Source organism: Dermacentor albipictus, chromosome 1 (genome assembly GCF_038994185.2).
Source record: "Dermacentor albipictus isolate Rhodes 1998 colony chromosome 1, USDA_Dalb.pri_finalv2, whole genome shotgun sequence".
Taxonomy (NCBI): domain Eukaryota; kingdom Metazoa; phylum Arthropoda; class Arachnida; order Ixodida; family Ixodidae; genus Dermacentor; species Dermacentor albipictus.
This window is the reverse complement of record NC_091821.1, coordinates 340,861,268-340,881,941: the sequence shown is the minus strand read 5'-3', so window position 1 is coordinate 340,881,941 and position 20,674 is coordinate 340,861,268. Positions and strand designations below refer to the sequence as shown.

General features: G+C 48.4%; 1 protein-coding gene across 5 annotated transcripts in view; it reads right to left on the bottom strand.

Annotated features, from left to right (window-relative positions):
- Nucleotides 1-20,674, bottom strand: part of LOC135906095 (insulin-like growth factor 1 receptor) — a 228,010-nt gene that overhangs the window by 65,849 nt on the left and 141,487 nt on the right. For 3 of the 5 annotated variants that reach the window (XM_065437388.2, XM_065437318.2, XM_065437459.2), the window contains 5 exons: nt 14,074-14,157; nt 3,014-3,258; nt 1,801-2,086; nt 1,130-1,317; nt 191-362 (listed from right to left, as the gene is read on the bottom strand). In XM_065437388.2, the coding sequence (XP_065293460.1) occupies nt 191-362; nt 1,130-1,317; nt 1,801-2,086; nt 3,014-3,258; nt 14,074-14,157 (975 nt within the window). Of the gene's footprint in view, nt 1-190; nt 363-1,129; nt 1,318-1,800; nt 2,087-3,013; nt 3,259-14,073; nt 14,158-18,481; nt 18,569-18,605; nt 18,697-20,674 lie in introns of those variants that run through there. The other 2 variants (XM_065437541.2, XM_070531739.1) reach the window with 2 other exon arrangements.

Sequence of the window (20,674 nt, the reverse complement as noted above, 5' to 3'; positions counted from 1 at the left end):
AAGGTTTTTAAAGGTAATGAATGATGATGATGACAATCTAGTTGGTGATCACTGTCCCATCGTGCATTCTGGACAGTGTTTCACAAATGAATGAAGAGACAGTTGTACCTGTGGTACTAACTTCTTCTTAAAGACCGGACATGAATGATGGGACATGAACACTAGGATGTACAAAAGAAGTACAATTTACCTTTGGGACAAATTCCGTGACATTGGCGACATGTTTGGCCCTCACGGACATAGTTGGGTGGGCACTCAAGCGTACAGGAACCATTGAAGGGAATGAAGGTCCAGATGGTGCCTTCCACTGTCGCCTCTTGGCGTCGACAGTATGCCTCATCTACACAGCGGCGTCCCATGAACTGCAGCCAATCAACATGAATTTAAGCAAATGAATTCAACCGCCAGACAACACAGCTTAAGTACTTAATACACCACTGTTGCATTCGTAGGGCCCTATGCACCGCGGACAGATGGCAGAACAGTTTGTACTTTTCAATCACAATACGATGACACACTGCATGGTAGCTTGCTCGTGAATTTCTTTAAAAATCATTTTCACTCTGTTGGTAACACACAATGATGGGAGAGCATGCCGCCCGAGAGATTCATGGTTTACGTGCAAGTTCCATAAATCCCAGAGGCCACTATAAGCTCTTATAGAACATAAGAAGAGACAAGTTGCGTGCACACTGGGATTGTGACAGGAACTACTACAGAAAATTCAGCAAGCATTGCACACCTGCACAAACAATTTGATACACACTGCAATATCACCAGCATGCATTTCATTGGCACATAACAACATCCCAAGTCAGCACTACGTGTTAGAAGGAGGAGGCAAATTATTTACAGAAAGGCAGACGGGTTACACTGAACTAATGCCCTCTAACCTGCTACTCTGCCCTGGAGAAAGGGAAAAAGGAACAAAAGGAGGATGGAGATGGTGATAACAAGGGTGCAATTAATCCTAGTCAAAGCAGCATACTGGAATCACAATCTTGAGTCCGAGCACATGTGTAAGACAAGCATAATGGAAATGGCAGTGGAATATACTGTCTCGCATCTTTGAAGGAATCCTAGTGTTTCGAGTGCAAGAAGCAAACCTAGAAAGTCTCTGCTTACTCACCACATAAGTATTTGGTGGACAGGTGTTGACACAGCCATTCTCGTAGGTATAGTGCAGGCAGGCTGTGCAGACTGACAGCTCCCGTTCTGAGCCAGCACCGCAGCCACCAAGGCACTTGGGGTCGCAGCAGCGCGTGCCGGCCTCATTGTCACAGGTGGTGTGGTTCCGGTCGCAAATTGAAGGGCACACTGCAACACAATAATTGCAGGAGACATGACGATGGTGAGCTTGCTTAGTTGCTGACCATCATTTACGCACCTTGGCATCTTAGAGCATTTGAAATATCCTTGATTAACTGCCGATAGAATATCCTTGATTGACTGCGATGGCTTTCCTCTCTGATAGCTAAATTTTGCTGAAACTTAGCCCCAATGCTACTCACAACAGTGTGTTGGTTGCACTGTTAGGATATGATGTCAATCACCTGCGAGCATTGTTCAATGCATGGTTGATGAACCAGGACCTATATCTAGATCAGGAGAGTCAAGATTCTCTTCAGGGGAGTTAAATTTAGCAATCTGTGCTGTTCCCTTCTACTTCATCTTGTTATAATTTGTTCTGCACTCAAATAATGTTTTGGATAAGGCGACTGTACCAACAAACCTGAGTTTCTTGCGAATGGTGTTCATGAAGATAGTAAGCAGAAGTATTCCGCAAGCATAAAGGCTCACCTTTCTGACACCGCTCACGGTTCCAGCAGAGGCGGCTGCCCATGCCCACCCGACCATCTCTGGAGGGGCAGTGCTCGGGACAGGGCGTGCACTCCGTGGGGTCCCGGTTGTCCACAATGTGGTGGACGTCAGCAGCGTGCGGAGCTATCCGGTTCCAGTCCACTGTATTTGCGTGGCACAGGTTGGGGTTCTTCTCAACGCGCACAGCCCCCCTCTGGATGTCCGTCAGCCGCGACAGCCCCAGCTCCACCAACGACTCCACTTCATACACCACCAGGGCATAATTCTGGAGCCACAGAAACAGGCAATGCAGCTTAGCCTTCAATCCATCCCACACTGTACTCGTAAATTTCACAGTGATGCAGTGAAATGGAAGTGCTTCCCACAAAAATTGGTTGAGGGAGCTCGAGCACTGTTGCCAATGGGAGCTTCAAGTATGGTGGTTCGGCCAGCGTGGGAATGATGGGTTGTACACGGATTTGCCTGAACTTTGTATTTCAGGCTTCAAGTGACTTTGTGACTTTGCAAGTTGATCATTTTCAAACAAAACATTGTGTTATAAATGGAAAAATCTTCCTTCATTGTGCATGCATGCAGTCTTATTGCCTTCAAGAAAAAGATGATTGCTTGAAAATTTCAAATGCAGCATGTAATAATCCCGCAAGAATGCCTGAAGCCACAAGCATGAAGATTAGACAAATCCATGTACAAGCTCATCATTCCCATGGCAGCTGAACAATCATAGCCACCAGCGCTCCCTCTAGTAACTTTTGTAGAAAACTCTACAGTAAGTGCGACACAGGGGTGAGGGGTAGGTGAGGTGTTGTTACCTCTCAGTGTTAGTTTAAGACTTTCAGACAAGATTTTTGACAGCAGGTTGTAGCTGCTTTCTCTGCAGCTATTGAAATGTCTAAAATGCCATAATAAACTGTTACTACTGCATAAACATGCGCAATTATTATCCCACATAGCGCTAGGCAGTTTACAGTGAAGTGACAAAGACTATGTTAACTCATATTTGCATCCCTACAAACAATAAAAGCTATAGACCATAATATTGGACTGCAAAGCAGTTCAGTTAAAAAGATATTTAGACTTCTACTCCTGGTTGTATCTGCTTGTATTTACACTCGGCTAAATTTCTTGTAGAGACTGCAATGGAAATGAACAAGTGAGTAAATAAATCAATGAAAAAAAAGAAAAGAATGGGTACCTCAAACAGCTGATTTCCCCGGATGACAGCCAGGTTTGGGAACAGCCGTCCCAGCGACTGAAGTCCCATGGCTCGGTAGAAGAACAGGAATCCTGTGATCTCCGTCAGGTGGGGGAAGCTCACGTTTGACCAGACTTCGTTCGGACGCGTCAGCATGACCATGAGTGAGCCTTCCACCACTGAGCAGTTGCCCAACTGTGCCACTAGGCTGCTCACCCAGTTGCGCACCTCGATGTGGCCACATACTGCAAACACACCAGTGATGAATTGCTGCCTTAGGAAAGTAGCTATCGAGCACTTGGCTTCCACGATCATCTGGACTTTCTTGCTCATCATTCCACTACTTCCCAGAGTGTGCTGTCTCATATGCATATGCAGAAGAACAGACGCCCACAAACAGCCACGACAACAAAAGCATGCTACAATTTGAGCTGGTATGACTATGTTTCCAGTGTTCTTTTTCTGTCACTTGCAACAGCAGTCACCTGGAGCAAAACATACAGAGATATGAGCTATTTCTTTGTTTCGATTCCTCCCATCCTAAGATGTGTGTGTGTGTGTATATATATATATATATATATATATATATATATATATATATATATATATAAATTATACTAAAAATATCTGGTGTGTGTCCAAGCACTGGATGGCTTTGCATACTTATACCGTCATTACAGCACGGGTTGCAACAGTGCATGAGAGTCAGCTTGCAAGCTTTTTTTATGGTCGTTGTTTACAGTGCTCTTGTTATTTGCATTATTGATGACAGTTGTAGTAATGGTGGTGATAAAGGCATCACTCTTGCAACGGGGTGGTTGAGCAGGGTACCAAACCCATTTGTTTTACACTTCTGCTGTGTAGTTAAATATTTCATATTGTCACGTGGTGGTGACGTTAAGAACACAGTAGCAATACTGTGATAGACAAAACTAACTTTTATTGGGCGAACCTGTGCCCACAAAACAGGCTACACTTATAGCACAACGATAGCGGCGAACACGGTCGGCGATCGTCGGAAAAACTGATCAGCGGGTCAAGCGCGTCGGCTTTTATAGATCAGTCGTCGAATGTTCCAGATTAACTGATGGGACCCGCGTGTCTTCCACAAAGTTCTACACCATTCGTGTCACGAGATGAAATCTGATAACACAAGGTTCGGCGACAACAGACACGCGGACAGAAGCGTCGATAACTTTCCAGAAACGTCGGATACATGCAGGCGCGTCCCTCGCTGTGCGATTACAGTTGTTAAGCGGCGAAACGTGGTTGCCCGATAAAGATAAATACACGTGTCAATACCCCCCTCTTAAAAAGCATCGTCCCGATGCTACAAAGAGAGCGAAACACAAAGGGACACTTATTAAACATAAGTAACAAAACAACGAAAAGAAATAAAGTCCAAAGGTCAGTTACGCGAAGTCCCAAAGTTCGTCAACGCTGGTGGTACGGCTTGAGCCGCACAACGTGGACAATTTCAGGTCGTGAGCGGCGCCGCTGTGACAGCGAAATGCCGTCGGGCACGACCTCGTAGTCCAGTGCACCAATACGTCGGACGATCTTGTACGGTCCAAAATAGCGACGCAAAAGCTTCTCGCTCAGTCCTCGTCGGCGTATAGGGGTCCATACCCAAACACGGTCGCCGGGCTGGTACTCGACGAAGCGTCGTCGGAGATTGTAGTGTCGGCTGTCGGTCCTCTGCTGGTTCTTGATTCGCAGGCGGGCGAGCTGTCGGGCTTCTTCGGCGCGCTGGAGATAGGTAGCGACGTCAAGATTCTCTTCGTCCGTTACGTGCGGCAGCATGGCGTCGAGCGTCGTCGTCGGGTTCCTGCCGTAAACCAACTTGAACGGCGTGATCTGTGTTGTTTCTTGCACCGCCGTGTTATAAGCGAATGTTACGTACGGCAGGACGGCATCCCAGGTCTTGTGTTCGACGTCGACGTACATCGCTAGCATGTCGGCGAGGGTCTTATTCAGCCGCTCCGTAAGACCATTCGTCTGCGGGTGGTAAGCCGTTGTCCTCCTGTGCCTTGTCTGACTGTATTTCAGAATGGCTTGGGTGAGCTCCGCTGTAAAGGCCGTTCCTCGGTCGGTGATGAGGACTTCTGGGGCGCCATGTCGCAGCAGGATGTTTTCGATAAAGAATTTCGCCACTTCGGCTGCGCTACCTTTCGGCAGTGCTTTTGTTTCAGCGAAGCGGGTGAGGTAGTCCGTCGCCACGACGATCCACTTATTTCCGGTTATTGACGTCGGAAAGGGTCCCAGCAAGTCCATCCCGATTTGCTGGAATGGTCGGCAAGGAGGCTCGATTGGCTGTAGTAATCCGGCTGGCCTTGTCGGCGGTGTCTTGCGTCGCTGACAGTCTCGGCATGTTCTGACATAACGGGCGACGTCGGCGGTCAGGCGCGGCCAATAATACTTTTCGTGTATCCTTGATAGTGTCCGGGAAAATCCGAGGTGTCCAGCGGTCGGATCGTCATGTAGGGCATGCAATACTTCTGGACGAAGTCCTGACGGGACAACAAGAAGGTAATTGGCGCGGACTGGCGAGAAGTTCTTCTTCACGAGTAGACTGTCTCGAAGCGTGAAGGAAGATAATCCGCGCTTAAATGCCCTGGGGACAACGTCGGTGTGCCCTTCCAAATAATCGACGAGGCCTTTAAGTTCCGGGTCTGCTCGTTGTTGTTCGGCGAAGTCTTCCGCGCTTATTATTCCAAGGAAGGCGTCGTCATCCTCGTCATCTTGCGGCGGCGGGTCAATGGGGGCGCGGGATAGGCAATCGGCGTCTGAGTGTTTTCGTCCGGACTTGTATGTTACGGTGATGTCGTATTCTTGTAGTCTGAGGCTCCACCATGCCAGCCGTCCTGAGGGATCCTTTAAATTCGCTAGCCAACACAAGGCGTGATGGTCGCTGACGACTTTGAATGGCCTGCCATATAGGTAAGGGCGAAATTTCGCTGTAGCCCAAACGATGGCGAGGCATTCCTTTTCGGTTGTAGAATAATTGCCTTCCGCTTTTGACAACGACCGGCTAGCGTAAGCTATCACGTGTTCATGTCCATCTTTTCTCTGGACCAGGACGGCGCCGAGGCCTAGGCTACTGGCGTCAGTGTGGATTTCGGTATCGGCGTGTTCGTCGAAGTGCGCAAGTACGGGCGGCGACTGCATGCGTCGCTCGAGTTCTTGAAATGCCTCGGCCTGCGGCGTTTCCCACTTGAACTCGACGTCGCATTTAGTTAGCTGCGTCAGCGGCTCAGCGATGCGTGAAAAGTCCTTGACAAAGCGCCTATAGTAGGCACACATGCCAAGGAATCTGCGCACTGCCTTCTTGTCGATTGGCTGCGGGAACTTTGCGATGGCAGCTGTCTTCTGCGGGTCGGGGCGTACTCCAGATTTGCTGATGACATGGCCTAGGAATAGAAGCTCGTCGTAAGCGAAGTGACACTTTTCCGGCTTCAGGGTGAGCCCTGATGACTTGATGGCCTCTAATACTGTCGCAAGCCGCTTAAGGTGATCGTCGAAATTTCCGGCGAAGACGACGACGTCATCCAAGTAAACAAGACAGGTCTGCCACTTCAATCCTGCTAAAACCGTGTCCATCACGCGCTGGAACGTTGCAGGCGCCGAGCACAGTCCAAACGGCATAACCTTGAATTCATAGAGGCCGTCTGGCGTGATGAAGGCGGTCTTTTCGCGATCCCTTTCATCGACTTCTATTTGCCAGTAGCCAGACTTGAGGTCCATCGATGAGAAATATTTAGCATTGCAGAGCCGATCTAATGCGTCGTCTATCCGTGGGAGGGGGTATACGTCTTTCTTCGTGATTTTGTTCAGTCGACGATAATCGACGCAGAAACGTAGGGTTCCGTCCTTTTTCTTCACTAAAACAACTGGAGACGCCCACGGGCTTTTCGACGGCTGGATGATGTCGTCGCGCAGCATTTCGTCGACTTGTTGTCTTATAGCTTCGCGTTCTCGCGTCGAAACTCGGTAAGGGCTCTGGCGTAGTGGTCGAGCGCTCTCTTCGGTGATTATGCGATGCTTTGCGACTGGTGTTTGTCGAATCCTTGATGACGTCGAAAAGCAGTCTTTGTATCGTCGAAGCAGACTTCTGAGCTGTTGCTGCTTAATCACGGGGAGACTTGGATTTATGTTGAAGTCTGGCTCGGGAACTACGGTCGTCGGGGTAGATGCAACAGAATCCGAGAGGACGAAGGCATCGCTGGTTTCCTGTATTTCCTCGATGAATGCGATCGTCGTGCCCTTGTTGATGTGCTTGAACTCCTGGCTGAAGTTGGTTAGCATAACTTCCACTTGCCCTCCGTGGAGTCGAGCGATCCCTCTTGCGACGCAAATTTCACGGTCGAGCCATAGATGTTGGTCGCCCTCGATGACACCTTCTACGTCAGCGGGTGTTTCAGTGCCGACGGAAATAATAATGCTGGAGCGCGGCGGGATGCTCACTTGATCTTCGAGCACACTCAAGGCGTGGTGGCTACAAGGGCGCTCCGATGGTATCGCTTGATCTTCCGACAGCGTTATTGACTGCGACTTCAGGTCGATGATGGCGCCGTGTTGGTTCAGGAAGTCCATGCCGAGAATGACGTCTCGTGAACACTGTTGCAGGATAACAAAGGTGGCAGGGTAAGTCCGGTCATGAATGGTAATTCTTGCCGTGCAGATTCCAGTCGGCGTAATGAGGTGCCCTCCAGCGGTCCGAATTTGGGGGCCCTCCCATGCAGTCTTAACCTTCTTCAACTGGGCGGCGATGCGTCCACTCATTACGGAGTAATCGGCCCCTGTGTCGACTAAGGCAGTGACTGCGTGACCGTCGAGAAGCACGTCAAGGTCGGTGGTTCTTTGTCTGGCGTTGCAGTTAGGTCGTGGCGTCGGATCACGGCTGCGTCGTGTTGAACTGAAGTTGGAACGTCGCGTCTTCAAGTCGTCGTTCGTCGGTGTAGTCTTGCCTTCCTGACTTCGTCGGAGCGGCGGCGTGTCATTGTTATGTCGTCGAGATCGTTTCGTCGTCGTCTTCGTCGGCGGCGGAGGATCTTCGTCAGTTCGACGAACAGCAACCGCACCTCCATCGGTTGCTGCTTTTAGTTTTCCGGATATGGGCTCGCAGAGCGGCCTCGGGCTGGGCCGGTGTATGGTCGGCGCTGTGGCGACAGGTAGCGGCCTGGTGACGGCGAACAGGATGGTCGTCGAGGGCTCCATTGAGTAGCGGCGAGGTAGTCGGCGATATCGCGGGGTCGTTCGCCAATCTGTGGCCACGGTGCGTTAATGGCGAAACCTCGCAGTCCCATCTCTCTGTATGGGCATCGGCGGTACACATGGCCGGCTTCACCGCAGTGGTAGCAGAGCGGGCGGTGGTCGGGGGCGTGCCAAACGTCAGTCTTCCTCACGTAGGTGCGCTGGGCGACGGGTGGTCGTGTTGGCGGTGGCGGCGGCGGACGACGGAACTGCGGCGTGACAGGGCCCTGGCGCGGTCGCGGAGGGGGTCCTTGACGGCGCGCGACGGCGGCGTAGGTCATCGTTTGCGGCTCACGCTGCGGCGATTCAGGGGCTACTCCAAGTTGTTGTTGGAGTTCCTCAGGCACGGCGTCGGCAATCGAAGCCACTTGAGGCTGTGATGATGGGAACAGCTTTTGTAGCTCCTCTCGCACGACAGCTCGGATAGTCTCGCGTAGGTCGTCGGCGGCCAGTGACTGAACTCCGGCGTAGTTTGTCGAGGTCGTGCGGCGGTCGAATTGCCGGTTTCGCATCTCGAGTGTCTTCTCGATGCTGGTGGCCTCGTGAAGAAACTCGTCGACGGTCTTCGGTGGGCTTCGTACCATTCCGGCAAAAAGTTCCTCCTTCACACCACGCATCAGCAGGCGGACTTTCTTCTCCTCGGGCATTTCAGGGTCGGCGTGCCGGAAGAGACGGCTCATTTCTTCCGTGTAGATCGCGGTCGTCTCATTAGGTAGCTGCACCCGGGTTTCCAATAGCGCTTGGGCTCGTTCTCGGCGTACGACGCTTGCGAATGTCTGCAGGAAGCCGCTTCGGAAAAGTTCCCAGGTCGTTAGGGTGGCTTCTCGGTTCTCGAACCACGTCCTGGCCGCGTCTTCCAATGCGAAGAAGACATAACGCAGTTTGTCGTCACTGTTCCAGTTGTTAAACTTAGCGACTCTCTCGTACGTCTCAAGCCAGCTTTCCGGGTCCTCGAACGTTGAACCACGGAACGTCGGAAGCTCCCTGGGCTGCTGCAGCACGACGGGGGATGCTGGGGCTGCCATTGGGGTGGACTTGGTGGCTATCTTCCTGGTGGTCTCAGGCAAAAGTCCGTGCTCCGGGGGCAGTTGTTGAAGACGGCGGCTTGCTCGATGGTCCGGGACTGCGTTGGTGTTGTCTATGCGTTCCGGGCTTGGATCACGGCTTGTCGCGGGCGTCCGGTACATGGACCAAAAGCACCTCCACCAGATGTCACGTGGCGGTGACGTTAAGAACACAGTAGCAATACTGTGATAGACAAAACTAACTTTTATTGGGCGAACCTGTGCCCACAAAACAGGCTACACTTATAGCACAACGATAGCGGCGAACACGGTCGGCGATCGTCGGAAAAACTGATCAGCGGGTCAAGCGCGTCGGCTTTTATAGATCAGTCGTCGAATGTTCCAGATTAACTGATGGGACCCGCGTGTCTTCCACAAAGTTCTACACCATTCGTGTCACGAGATGAAATCTGATAACACAAGGTTCGGCGACAACAGACACGCGGACAGAAGCGTCGATAACTTTCCAGAAACGTCGGATACATGCAGGCGCGTCCCTCGCTGTGCGATTACAGTTGTTAAGCGGCGAAACGTGGTTGCCCGATAAAGATAAATACACGTGTCAATATGATACTAGTTGGGAACTGTGGCACCCTCTTCATGAAACTGCCTGATTCAAGGAAGGCAGTAGTGCACAGCAGAGCCTGGCCTCTGAAATTACTGACGTGGTGTCATACACTCTTCAACAAAATTACACCTTTTGGGTCGTATCTTGCCACAAAAAAGTAATTGTCATCTGGCGTGTCTGCACTTCCTTTCTTTAACACTGTGAGCTCGGTACTTCCAAGTCACGACAGGCATGCATGTTATCAGCAGGACAGAGCATTCTTGACAGGAAAGTTGTGAGTGCAGAGTTTTCAAGAAAGGAAACACAAGCAAGACAGATGACAATTATTGTTGTGTGGCAAGATATGACCCAAAGGGTGTACATTTGTTTAAGAGTGTACAGCACAGCATCAGATTTTTTAAACACAAAGTAGACAAATGCTGTACTTTAGCTGATATTTCACTTTTCTATCAAGAGACAGTGTTAAGAATGGTGAGCTGCAAGGCGAAATTGCCACCCAATTACGACAAGGGGGCAAGACGCGCATTCCGCACCCTCTCCGTCGCTACAGCTAGGAAGCGTTCAAAGAAGCGGCCTTTGTGCTGTAAACCGCCGCCTTCCACCAGCCCCATCGACATTGTGACGGGACGAGTTCGGTGTGTGAACAATGGTTTCGGAGTTCCCCAACGTGGACCTGATATGACACGCATGGACAAGCTGCCGTGGGGAAGCCGTATTTTGGTGCTTCTCATGCTCGTCCAGACGCAAGACAACGAGCTACCCTCGATGGGCGCCGATACTTCCCGGAACGGCACCCCTCCAACGCCGGCGTCGGGCATCAGAACGCGGTTGCCTTTGTGTATGTAAACTGATCTGTGGAGCAGCGGCGAGTTGGTGATGAGTAAACGAACAGTCGCCGCCTCGTATGGCCGGCAGACCGAGTGTATAAAAACTGTTGTTGTGCGAATGCTGGGAACACTTCTCTTGAGCAGTCATGTTAGACTGAGACACTTCTCTCAAGCAGTCATGTTAGACTGATTTAATTTCTGTAAATAAACCCATTTTCCTCGTTCTCGATGAGAAACAGTTCTTCGCTTCATCAACGACCTCAGCGTAAATAAGTTGGACGACGGCATGGGCCAGCTACCTTCGAATTCATGCCGTACTCCAATCTTGGCAAAGGACCACGAGCGATGGGATTGAGCCCCCAATCCTGACAACAGCCCTCATTGGTGATGTGCCTCTAATTTTTACCCTAGCTTTGTGAGGTGTCCTGGTATCTTAAGGACGACAGCTTAAGAAACATGCAAGGGAAAGAATATTAATGCAAGGAGGCAAACGGAGGACAATCGGAGCAGTTTTTTGTTTGCATTAAAGCATCAAACTAGACAAAACATTAGAAAAAAATATGACAAATAGCATTATGTGCCTTCCAGCTAGTTTCTTTAACCTTCTAGTTACTGATAGACCTTTGGGTAAATCTTACAAGTTTTCCTGAACACTTTCCATAAAGGCCATCATCATATTGTTGGTGTCAAAAGCCACAAAATGAAAATAAATTCATTGCAATGCTTTCTACAAGCTTTTCTTTTTCTGCATGTTCTAAGGTGAGCCTAGGACCATAGATAGGCAATAACTGCCTTTTGAATTGCGAAGCAATAGAAAATGTGTTGACAAGCTTATGTTTACATCAAAGTGTATTTATGTAAGAAACCCAGATGCATCCTTTACACATGCACCACTATAAAAAACACGCCACCAGCAACATGCAGAGTACCTCGGTGCATTTAATTATCAAAGGTAACACCTTTACAATTAATTTTCCAGAATTTGCTACAGCTCGGACATAAATGGTGGGCCTGTTGCTATGCTGGGTCACTGCCCTGAACTGAAAGAAACAAATTGCACAGGCAAGCGGAAATGAGTAAGTGCTTTACAAAAAGAACTTGGCAGCGAGTCTTCAAACCAACACGACTGCACAAATGCCAGGCCTCTTGTGCCAGACACGTGTTTTCCACGAAGATTCTCAACAAAAAGGAAATTGTTTAAAAAAGAAAAGAAAAAGAAAAGCTGTAGCAGGGGTCAACAGTAGAACAAAACCACCAAGTTTTCTTTGCACAGTTTACAATACCCCACACCTTCAGGCACACTGAGACAAGCTTGGCAGAGGGTACACCACACCAGTCATAACAGCAGGATGCCCTGACGTGTCATCAAAATCCCTCATCAAGAAGCACGAAAGCAACAAGGAAATATAAAGTCACAACAAGATGAGAAGCATGCACGGGGCTAGACAAAGGACATTTAAGCAAGCATGACGGGAGCTTTTGGCTCTGCGACACAGTGCTCCAAATTTAACTCCCCCGAGAGATGCCAGTCGCCCACGCCACAGGCCGGCCCAGAGCCTTTCTCTGTGTCACCAACACTTGGCTGCCAACCAAGGCAGATTACCTCAAAGGCTGCCTGTAAGGAAGGGAGTGCCAACACACAGGCAGTCCAGAAAGTTGACCCGATCTGTCAGACACCGCACACCCATCAGTCCCCATGATTGTGTTGCACATTTACGTCTGCTGGTCCCAATGAATTCAGGCAATGTGATACACCAGAACGAGAAATTCGGCCGCCACAATGTGGCAACTCATAGAGCAACGCGTGCATTTCCACAAAGAATTGTGGACACGACAAGACAGCGCTATAGACATTTTTGCGCTTTAAGTTGCAAGATGATTTGCAATATTTGTAGATGACTGTAAAAGAGAAAATGTTCCTGTTATTTCTATCACTTTTTTTTTCTAAGCTGTATACGAGGCTGCACGTAGAAGCTTGGCAATGCCCACAGCCTTAATTATTATCTGCTGCAAAAGTTCCCACTCTAAGCCACTTGCAGGCAACAGCCCAAAAGCAATGTTATGATACTCATGGATGCTCGCATATTTTCTCAGTGCAGAAGACTAGAGAGACTTATTTACTAATCGAAAAGCCCAGATCATAGTGTGACAGCACACCCAAATTATTATGATGTGACAGGGCATCAAGCCCTTTTGATCAAGCACTATGGAAAATTGATGACATTACGAATGCTGGATATTGCAAAGAAAAAAAAACATACAATAAATAATAATAGCAATTCAACTTCTGAGCATGCATGCTACAAAAACAAATAATGCAGAAGACTTTGAGCATGTAGGCTATTGAAACAAGTTTGAGAAAAAGGAGAGAAAGAAAGCACACAACTTAAGTTGTAAGCCCCCGTAACAACAACAACAACAATAATAATAATAATACCTTTATAAATTTTGGAGAATGAGCAGTCAATATGTTGAGATCTGCAGCTGTCTATGTCAAGGATAATAAGTTACTTCTAGGAGGAACCGATCTGGTTTAATAGACTGTTCTAGCATACCATTATCACCTTATCACTACTGATGTTCTGACTGCTATGCACTGTGTGTATATGGGATGGTAAAATTTAGGTGGTAGTGTCATGCCAAGAAATTTGAGTGATAGGAGGCATTTACTATAGTGAAACAATTTCACACAGAAACAATTGTGTGCATGCAGCTTAACAGCTAAAGGAAACGTGTACAGAGGAGAAGGAACAAAAGAAGGTGCTGACTTTCAACTAAAGTTGGTACATGAACAAATACAGTATATGCAGGATATCACCATTATCACATAGCAACATAACAAACAAGAAGGTGGCTGTCCTTGTCTCTTCTTCCAGACATATGTGTTTCCTTGCATTATTCAGCCATAATGAGTTCTGTTGATTAGCTCAACCTTTAATGCTTCTACAAGTCTGTACACCTTTACGTCAGCATTATGCACAGTGCTGCTGGTGCTCTCGCAGAAAGTTTACCTTTTTTCTAGTGGCCTAAATTTTGGCACTTTCCTTTGAACCTCTACATGTTTTTCTGGAATGTAAGCCAACATTAGATGATATAGGTGCACCGCTAGTACCTGCATCAAACTTGCTTCAGTGATTGGCAAATTCAAATGCCATTCCTGCTTCAGCATTATTTTTCAGCAGCAAACCATAAAGCCCTGTTTCTTTAATTTCGCCCAGCCCTGTTAACACGGTTCCTGATAGAACACAATGATGTGAAAAGAAATAAAGGAATAAATGAACAGTCCCACAGCCCTTTAAGTGGTACAAAGCTGAAAACAAAAGCGACAAAATCTGTTTGAGAACTTACTCGTGCGATTTGGGTTCCTAGAGTAACGGCTGGCCGGATATGGGGCCAGCTGCGTGGCACTCCGCTTCGCCAACGCTGAAATGCCTGTTGTGGAAGAAAATGAAATAGCGTTAAAAATGCCATTACATACACTAGAATGAATTCACTGAAAAGTCACTATGACCACAATATCATACAAAGTGCACAGACACTATGCTAATTCTTAATATACATTGAGGCTACAAGTGGCCAGCAAACATAACTAAGAGATGTTGAAGTGAACTGTACCTCATCATACAGGCACAGTTAATCGCATTCAGAGGTTAGGACAAAAGAGCTACCAGTCAGGTGCAACCACATGACCCATGTATGAATATGAACAATAGGCACAGGCATACACACTTGTCACATACAGAACTAGAAGCACAGTAAGTTATTGGTTTTTATGCCTTCATTTTATATGAGGCGATGTAAACTCTATGAAACTCTCTTCCTTTTATTTACTATTCTGGATATTGATATAGTATTATTTGTATAGTATGTATACCTTGCACTGCTTATGTTTTTTTTTATAACCTATACTTTGTTTTCCTTGCACTGTAAAGATCAATTATTGTACTGCCCAACTGCCACGCCCTCGAAGGAGAGCAGCAGTACTGAAAATAAATAAATAAATAAATAAATGAAAACACCAAGTCCACCTATTCGCACCTCCTTAGGGTAAGAGAGTATAAGAATAAAAAGATTACTAATTGAGTGATCTGTGGTCACTGCACACAACAGGGAAGCTGGGTCAACATGTCTGTTCAAATGGATACTCCAATACTGAATACAAATGTATAAAAGATGTATAAGTCTGAGTATTCTGGGTTAAAACTGCTCAATGCAATTCAGTGCTCAACATGAAACGAGATATAACTACTGTATTTAACATGCTCTTTTCTCATGATGCCCTTTCTCAAGACGAATGGTTGTTTCACTAATGAATTACAGACCACTAATTCAACAGCCAATTCTTGTGTAACGCTGTTTGTGCTGATGTAAAACAAAGGTGAAAAATGTGCATTTTATGGGCCAGAGACAAAATTCAGAGAACTCAATGTTGGTCCACTAATTCCCAGCTACAAAGCTCAGAAGAGAGCAGCTGAATGCCTGTTGCACTGCTGCCTTCACTACATGCACAGCTTGCTTTCAAACCTCCATAGACATGCCATGCCTCTGTTAAGATTATGTTAATGAGTGTGGATAACATAATTATTAGAGGTAGCTGGGGCCGGGCATACTGTACTCACAGAGGACATAGCACTAGCTAAATGTTTTGTATGAAAACAAAATGTTCAAACACTGACATAGTGTTTTGCTTTCTGCATGAGTTTTTTACGTGAGATATCCAAGCAAATGAAGGCATTGAGGAAGACTCAGGTTTCCATGTTTTCATGCTGGCCTGCTTTGGTGACGACATCATGAAAGATATTACAAGCGCTAAGACATTATAGTATTAATTGCAGGTTTGTGGGCTATGCCATGAAGAACTCAAATGTCACCTCATTTTGCGGGTGACCTCATTTGCTGAAAGTTGCCAAAGCATCTAGAACATTCGTCTAACACCATCTAGGCTATTCTCATGATTTCACGAGATACTGGTTCTGAGCAGCCAAATTGGAACGGTATGTATAAGCGAGACAAAGCTAGATTCTGGAGTCATGTGTAGTTGTCCAATGATAACATGTCGGAATGTCATTATCTCTCACATAAAAAATTGTACATATATTTTCCAATGAGCTTGAATACTCTCAAGAAACTCAGATGTCTGCATCGATTCAGGTGTCACCTCTTCAACACCAGGCATTATACATGCTACCATAAGGTGCAAGGCAGTTTGCCATCCAATTCAGAGGACATACAGTGAGAAAACATGCCATTACAGTGGCGTTCTTTTGCATTATATGCCTGTTGTACTTTTTGGCAAGAAACCTTCAAATTTTAACTTCAGATGTCTCAGTACATTTGTTCAGTGGGGGTAAAACAAAAGAAAGAACGGCTTGTTATTAGAGAACCAAGCTCTTTGCAAGGACTGACAGCTGATGTAGCACCTGTCGTTTTCAATGCAATGCAGGGCTTACCATTCATGTAAGGAACACTGGGGAACACTTTACACATTTATTTTTTATTTATACAATAATTTGTATTCATGAAGTTCTATGCTGGAAACTCTGATAAGTAAGCATGAAAGCAATTGTATGTCGGCGTGACAGAGAAGCCGACAAGTGCGAGCCAGGACCTGCTGAATAATTCATACAGTTGTATATATGTGCCTTTTCAATATTTTCGGTCAAAGTGTGCACCAATCATTTAGAAGCTAAACAAAGGTTAGGATATTCTGGTACTGCTGACAAACCCTTTATCTATGAAGACTTTTTCGCCCAAAGGGTTGACAGTATGCCGTATCTCACAGGTAGACCACAAATAACTAGTGGACTCGCTAACTCGCACTAGGTAAAAACAAGTCCAGGCCTGCATGACCAGGCCCAGCCCGGGCCCACCAACTTATATATGCCTTAAAGTGCCCCTACCAGACCCCATAGCAAATATTGATTATATGCTGGAAGTGTTACGTGTCCTCTAGAAGGCGTTCTGCAGCAACATTTGTTTCAAATTGGCTCATTAATAGCCGAGGTAGAAATATTTCACTGTCGATTTCAGGAGGCGAGCTTCACCGCAAACATAGACGCTCTTTCATCTTGACCCGTCAAGCCTCCACAAGCAAAATTCCTTCCCTGCGTTTTCACACACCGGACATCGAGGATCGCATGACGCATACGTCACGGGCCTCGCCTTCATTTCTTGTTCTCCTCGCTTTTTTGCAGTGCCCCGCACTTCCGCTGACGGCGTCACGTGCGAGCCGTAGCGATTATTTCATTTCGTGCAGCACACGATTGTGCGTGCTGTGCACGAGGACACCTGGCCGGCGGTACAAGTCTATGCTTCACGAATACTGAGGCAGACACAAGCGGATCACAGAGCATGATCCCGCGCTGGAACAAGGTAGAAAATAACATAGTTTCGGTGTCTGCAAGCGTGACTGCACGACGTGGGAACAAGCAGACGAAACGGAAGTACATCTTTCTTGATGCAGTGCGAAGTAAAACAAAAACATGCAGACATTCAGTTTTTGTGTTTTATTATTTCTCTAAGCTCTAATTCATCTAGTCTAGCAACATATTACACGAATGACAGATGTTGTCTTGAATAATTCTCGAAGTCGTGTGTCACCACGAGCTACGTCACAGCGCGAACATGTGTACGTAGGCGCACTAGCACTAGAGTGTACTAGTACACTCTAACTAGCACGTTATCCTCCAGCTTGGAGCGCGGGGACAAGGGAAAACAGCGTTAGGTTTGAAATTCCAGATCTTTCCGCGGTGCGTAGCAATGTAATACTTTGCAGATGCGATCGTTATCACTCAATGTATGTTCTGCGCTTGTCAGCTCAATATGGCAGGACCTAGTGAGGGGCCCTTTAATACTGTCATTGCCTCAGTGGTGTATTCCAAGACATTACAATAGCACTGCATGCAGTAAGAATAGGAGATTGCGAACAACTGTTTCCTACAAAGCACTTGCGCAGCTAACATAGGGAAAACCTCGGTCAAAAATTTCTGGCAAACCATTTTATGGTACACAAGTGTACAACTGTGCACAGTGTATGCTGTAAACCCCAAGAATTATACACGCTAGTAAAATGTGCGACAGTTTCGCCAGAAGGTGATGCATTGACAGCAATAACGAGGTTTAGCATTGCACTCTACCTCCTCGCACAGTGTTGTAACAATATGCGGAAGTGGCATGGCACTACAAGCGAGAATGGTGCTGCTGCACAGCAATAACAGCTGTACCCCGACAGATACCTACAATGTCACGCTGTAGTGAGAGGAATTTTGGCAACGGCATTACTGGCATCACACCTCAATGGTGCATGACAAGAGACATATGGAAAATTGGGAAAGCTTTTAAAGTTTGGCCGCACTAGATTTAGCTTGACCGTTTACTGTTTATTCCGCCCAGACCAGTGCAAGCCCTACAGTGTGGTATGCATACAACTTCTCAGTAAGAACACGAATGTGCGAGCCCACAATGCTACGGCAGAGCCGATTAAACGGAGCGCGAAACGATGCGCAAAATTATACCATTAAGCATAACTGCGCGCTCGTGCACGCGAGTGTGTGAGAGGTGTGCGGGCACGTGTGCGTGCGGCTTACATAAAAAAAAAAAGAAGAAGAGAGGCCTTTATGCTATCACGTGCACCCCTTCTTTTGAGTGATGCGCGCAATCGTCAACCACAACCAAAACCACTTTGAGCAAATACCATTCAACCATTCGCAAACGCCCGTGTACTTTCGCACGCACGCGACGACGCAGAGTGACTTGCCAAGGTCCCCTAGGTTCGACCAGCAGCCAGCCCGCCTGCCCTAGCCCACCCTACCCCGCTTCCTTGCCCGACAGCAGCGTGCGGGGGAGGGTGAGCCTCCCGAGTACTCCGAGAGTTTGCTTACCTCTCGCCAAGGTTGCTGCCCCCTCGCGCCCTCGCACCACGTGACACCACGCCTCCCCCGTTCATCCTCCCAAAAGAACAAAACAAATCAGGCAGCGCGCCTGCGCAGAACCGCAATGCGCACGGGGCCGAGTCGCAAGGCCGCGCCGGGAAGGAAACGCCCGCGGCATAGTCCGTAGGTAAACAAACGGGTCACCAAACAGCCTCGCCGGACCAACATACGCCCAGGGAGGGGAAAGCGCAGCCGGCGCCAGCCGAAACAAACCGGCGCTCTCGCTCGATCGCGGGAACAACGAGACATTGGGCAGGGCCCGCGCGCACGGCGCCGAATGCGCACTTCCCGATAGGAAACGGGGCAGCGAAGGGACGACGGCCTTGTTGTCGTTCCGCCCGCTTATCTGATCGCAAGGCATCGAAGCGAGGAGAACGCACAGAACTGACAGTAGTAGTACCATATGGCAGGTACGCTCGGTTCCGATTTGTCCGTTGGGTCTTATAGACGAGTCCTGCTACGAGCGGGTATTACAGGTCGTGTACGGCCTGCTAGCGGCAGCACCACGCGCTCGCACGAAATGTCAAATGTGAGCGGTCCAATTTGCCGTCGCGCAGTAATATACTTCCTTATGTCGACTTTCTCTCTCTCTCCAGGCCGTCTCCGTATCTCTCTCTCCCGCCGCCTCTTGAGCCCTGATCGTCTGTAATGGTAGCACCAGCGGTGACCTCGGCGTTCCCTTTTATAGCTTTCCGTTATCGCGTCACCGCTTAACTGCTACCGTCCACGCGAAGCGCTAACTGCGCAGATGTGTGCTAGGGTATCGCAGCACAAGCAGGCAACGAAAGTGCAGCTTACGTCCGACGGGCAGCATGCGATAACGGCAGCGCGCCGAAATGTGCAAGTGCATCGATTGCCATCTCTCGCACTTCCCTGTATGCGAAACAGACCCATCCAATGTGTTGCTTACATAATGAGCCGCTCGCACAGCCAGCAAACAAAGCCCACTACTAGGTCTCTAGGAGTGCGGTCAATAGCACACTCGCGCAACTCAAGCACAAAACGGCACCGACCGAGATATACACGCCAAATCTCCAATGTCTACTTCATAATCATGAGGGGAAAGAAGGCGTGTGAAATATGGTCCCCATATAGAGTGAGCACCGGCCCAGACTGTAATAAATGTAATATAACCGAAACAGTCTGTGGACTCTAACGGAAAGTACCTTGTTACGAACTTTCACCGCTGCACCACGAATACGGCTTTGTGGTCCCGTAGCGCTCGTCACCCGTTTCGTGACAGAGCGTTGGTAGCGAAGACTCCGAGCCTGGCGTCGATGAGAATAACAAAAGGGACTTTATACATTATATACAGGTTATCATACAGGACATGAACGGGTCGGCACTGGGGCCGAGTGCTCACAACAAACGCGACTGTTCTCGCACGACGACGTCCGGCGAAAACGCGTTTCACATCTCACCCCAGTCGGGAGCGACACTCTCTCCCGGTGGGGTCGGCAGATCCTGTTTTCGAGCGGCGTGTCGCTGCTTTTATAATCCCCGAGGACCATTGTCACTCAAACGGCCCAATACAAAGTCAGCACACGACGGTCGTCCGAGGGGTCCAACCAGCGACCGCGCTGGCCACCCGGTTCAAAGTTCGCGCGCGCGGTGACCTCCAGGCAAAGGGAGGTGCGGCGCCGGGCTGTCTGGCACACGCCGACACGTCCAAACTTGCGGCTCGCCGAGGCTTCTCCGCTTCTCCCGCAGGACCCGCTGCCTGACGGCTCAGCATCTTGACTTGTGAAGGGAGAATTAGGGCGCTCGCAGGATAGATTCTGCATCTTGCAGATTCGGAATCCGGGCTTGTGGTAATGGCACAACAGCATCCCCGCCCTCAGATAAGGCGCCGGGAAGACGAGCTGCCTCCACGTGGCTCGGATGCCAGGCGCGCACGTTCGTCAGGCTCGTCCAAGTTCACGTCCAGTGTCGGGACGCCAGGTAACTTCACGTGCCCAGGTCCGACTCGCCAGGACAGGAGCTCTGCTCACCACGTCGTCGCCAAGGCACCTTGACCA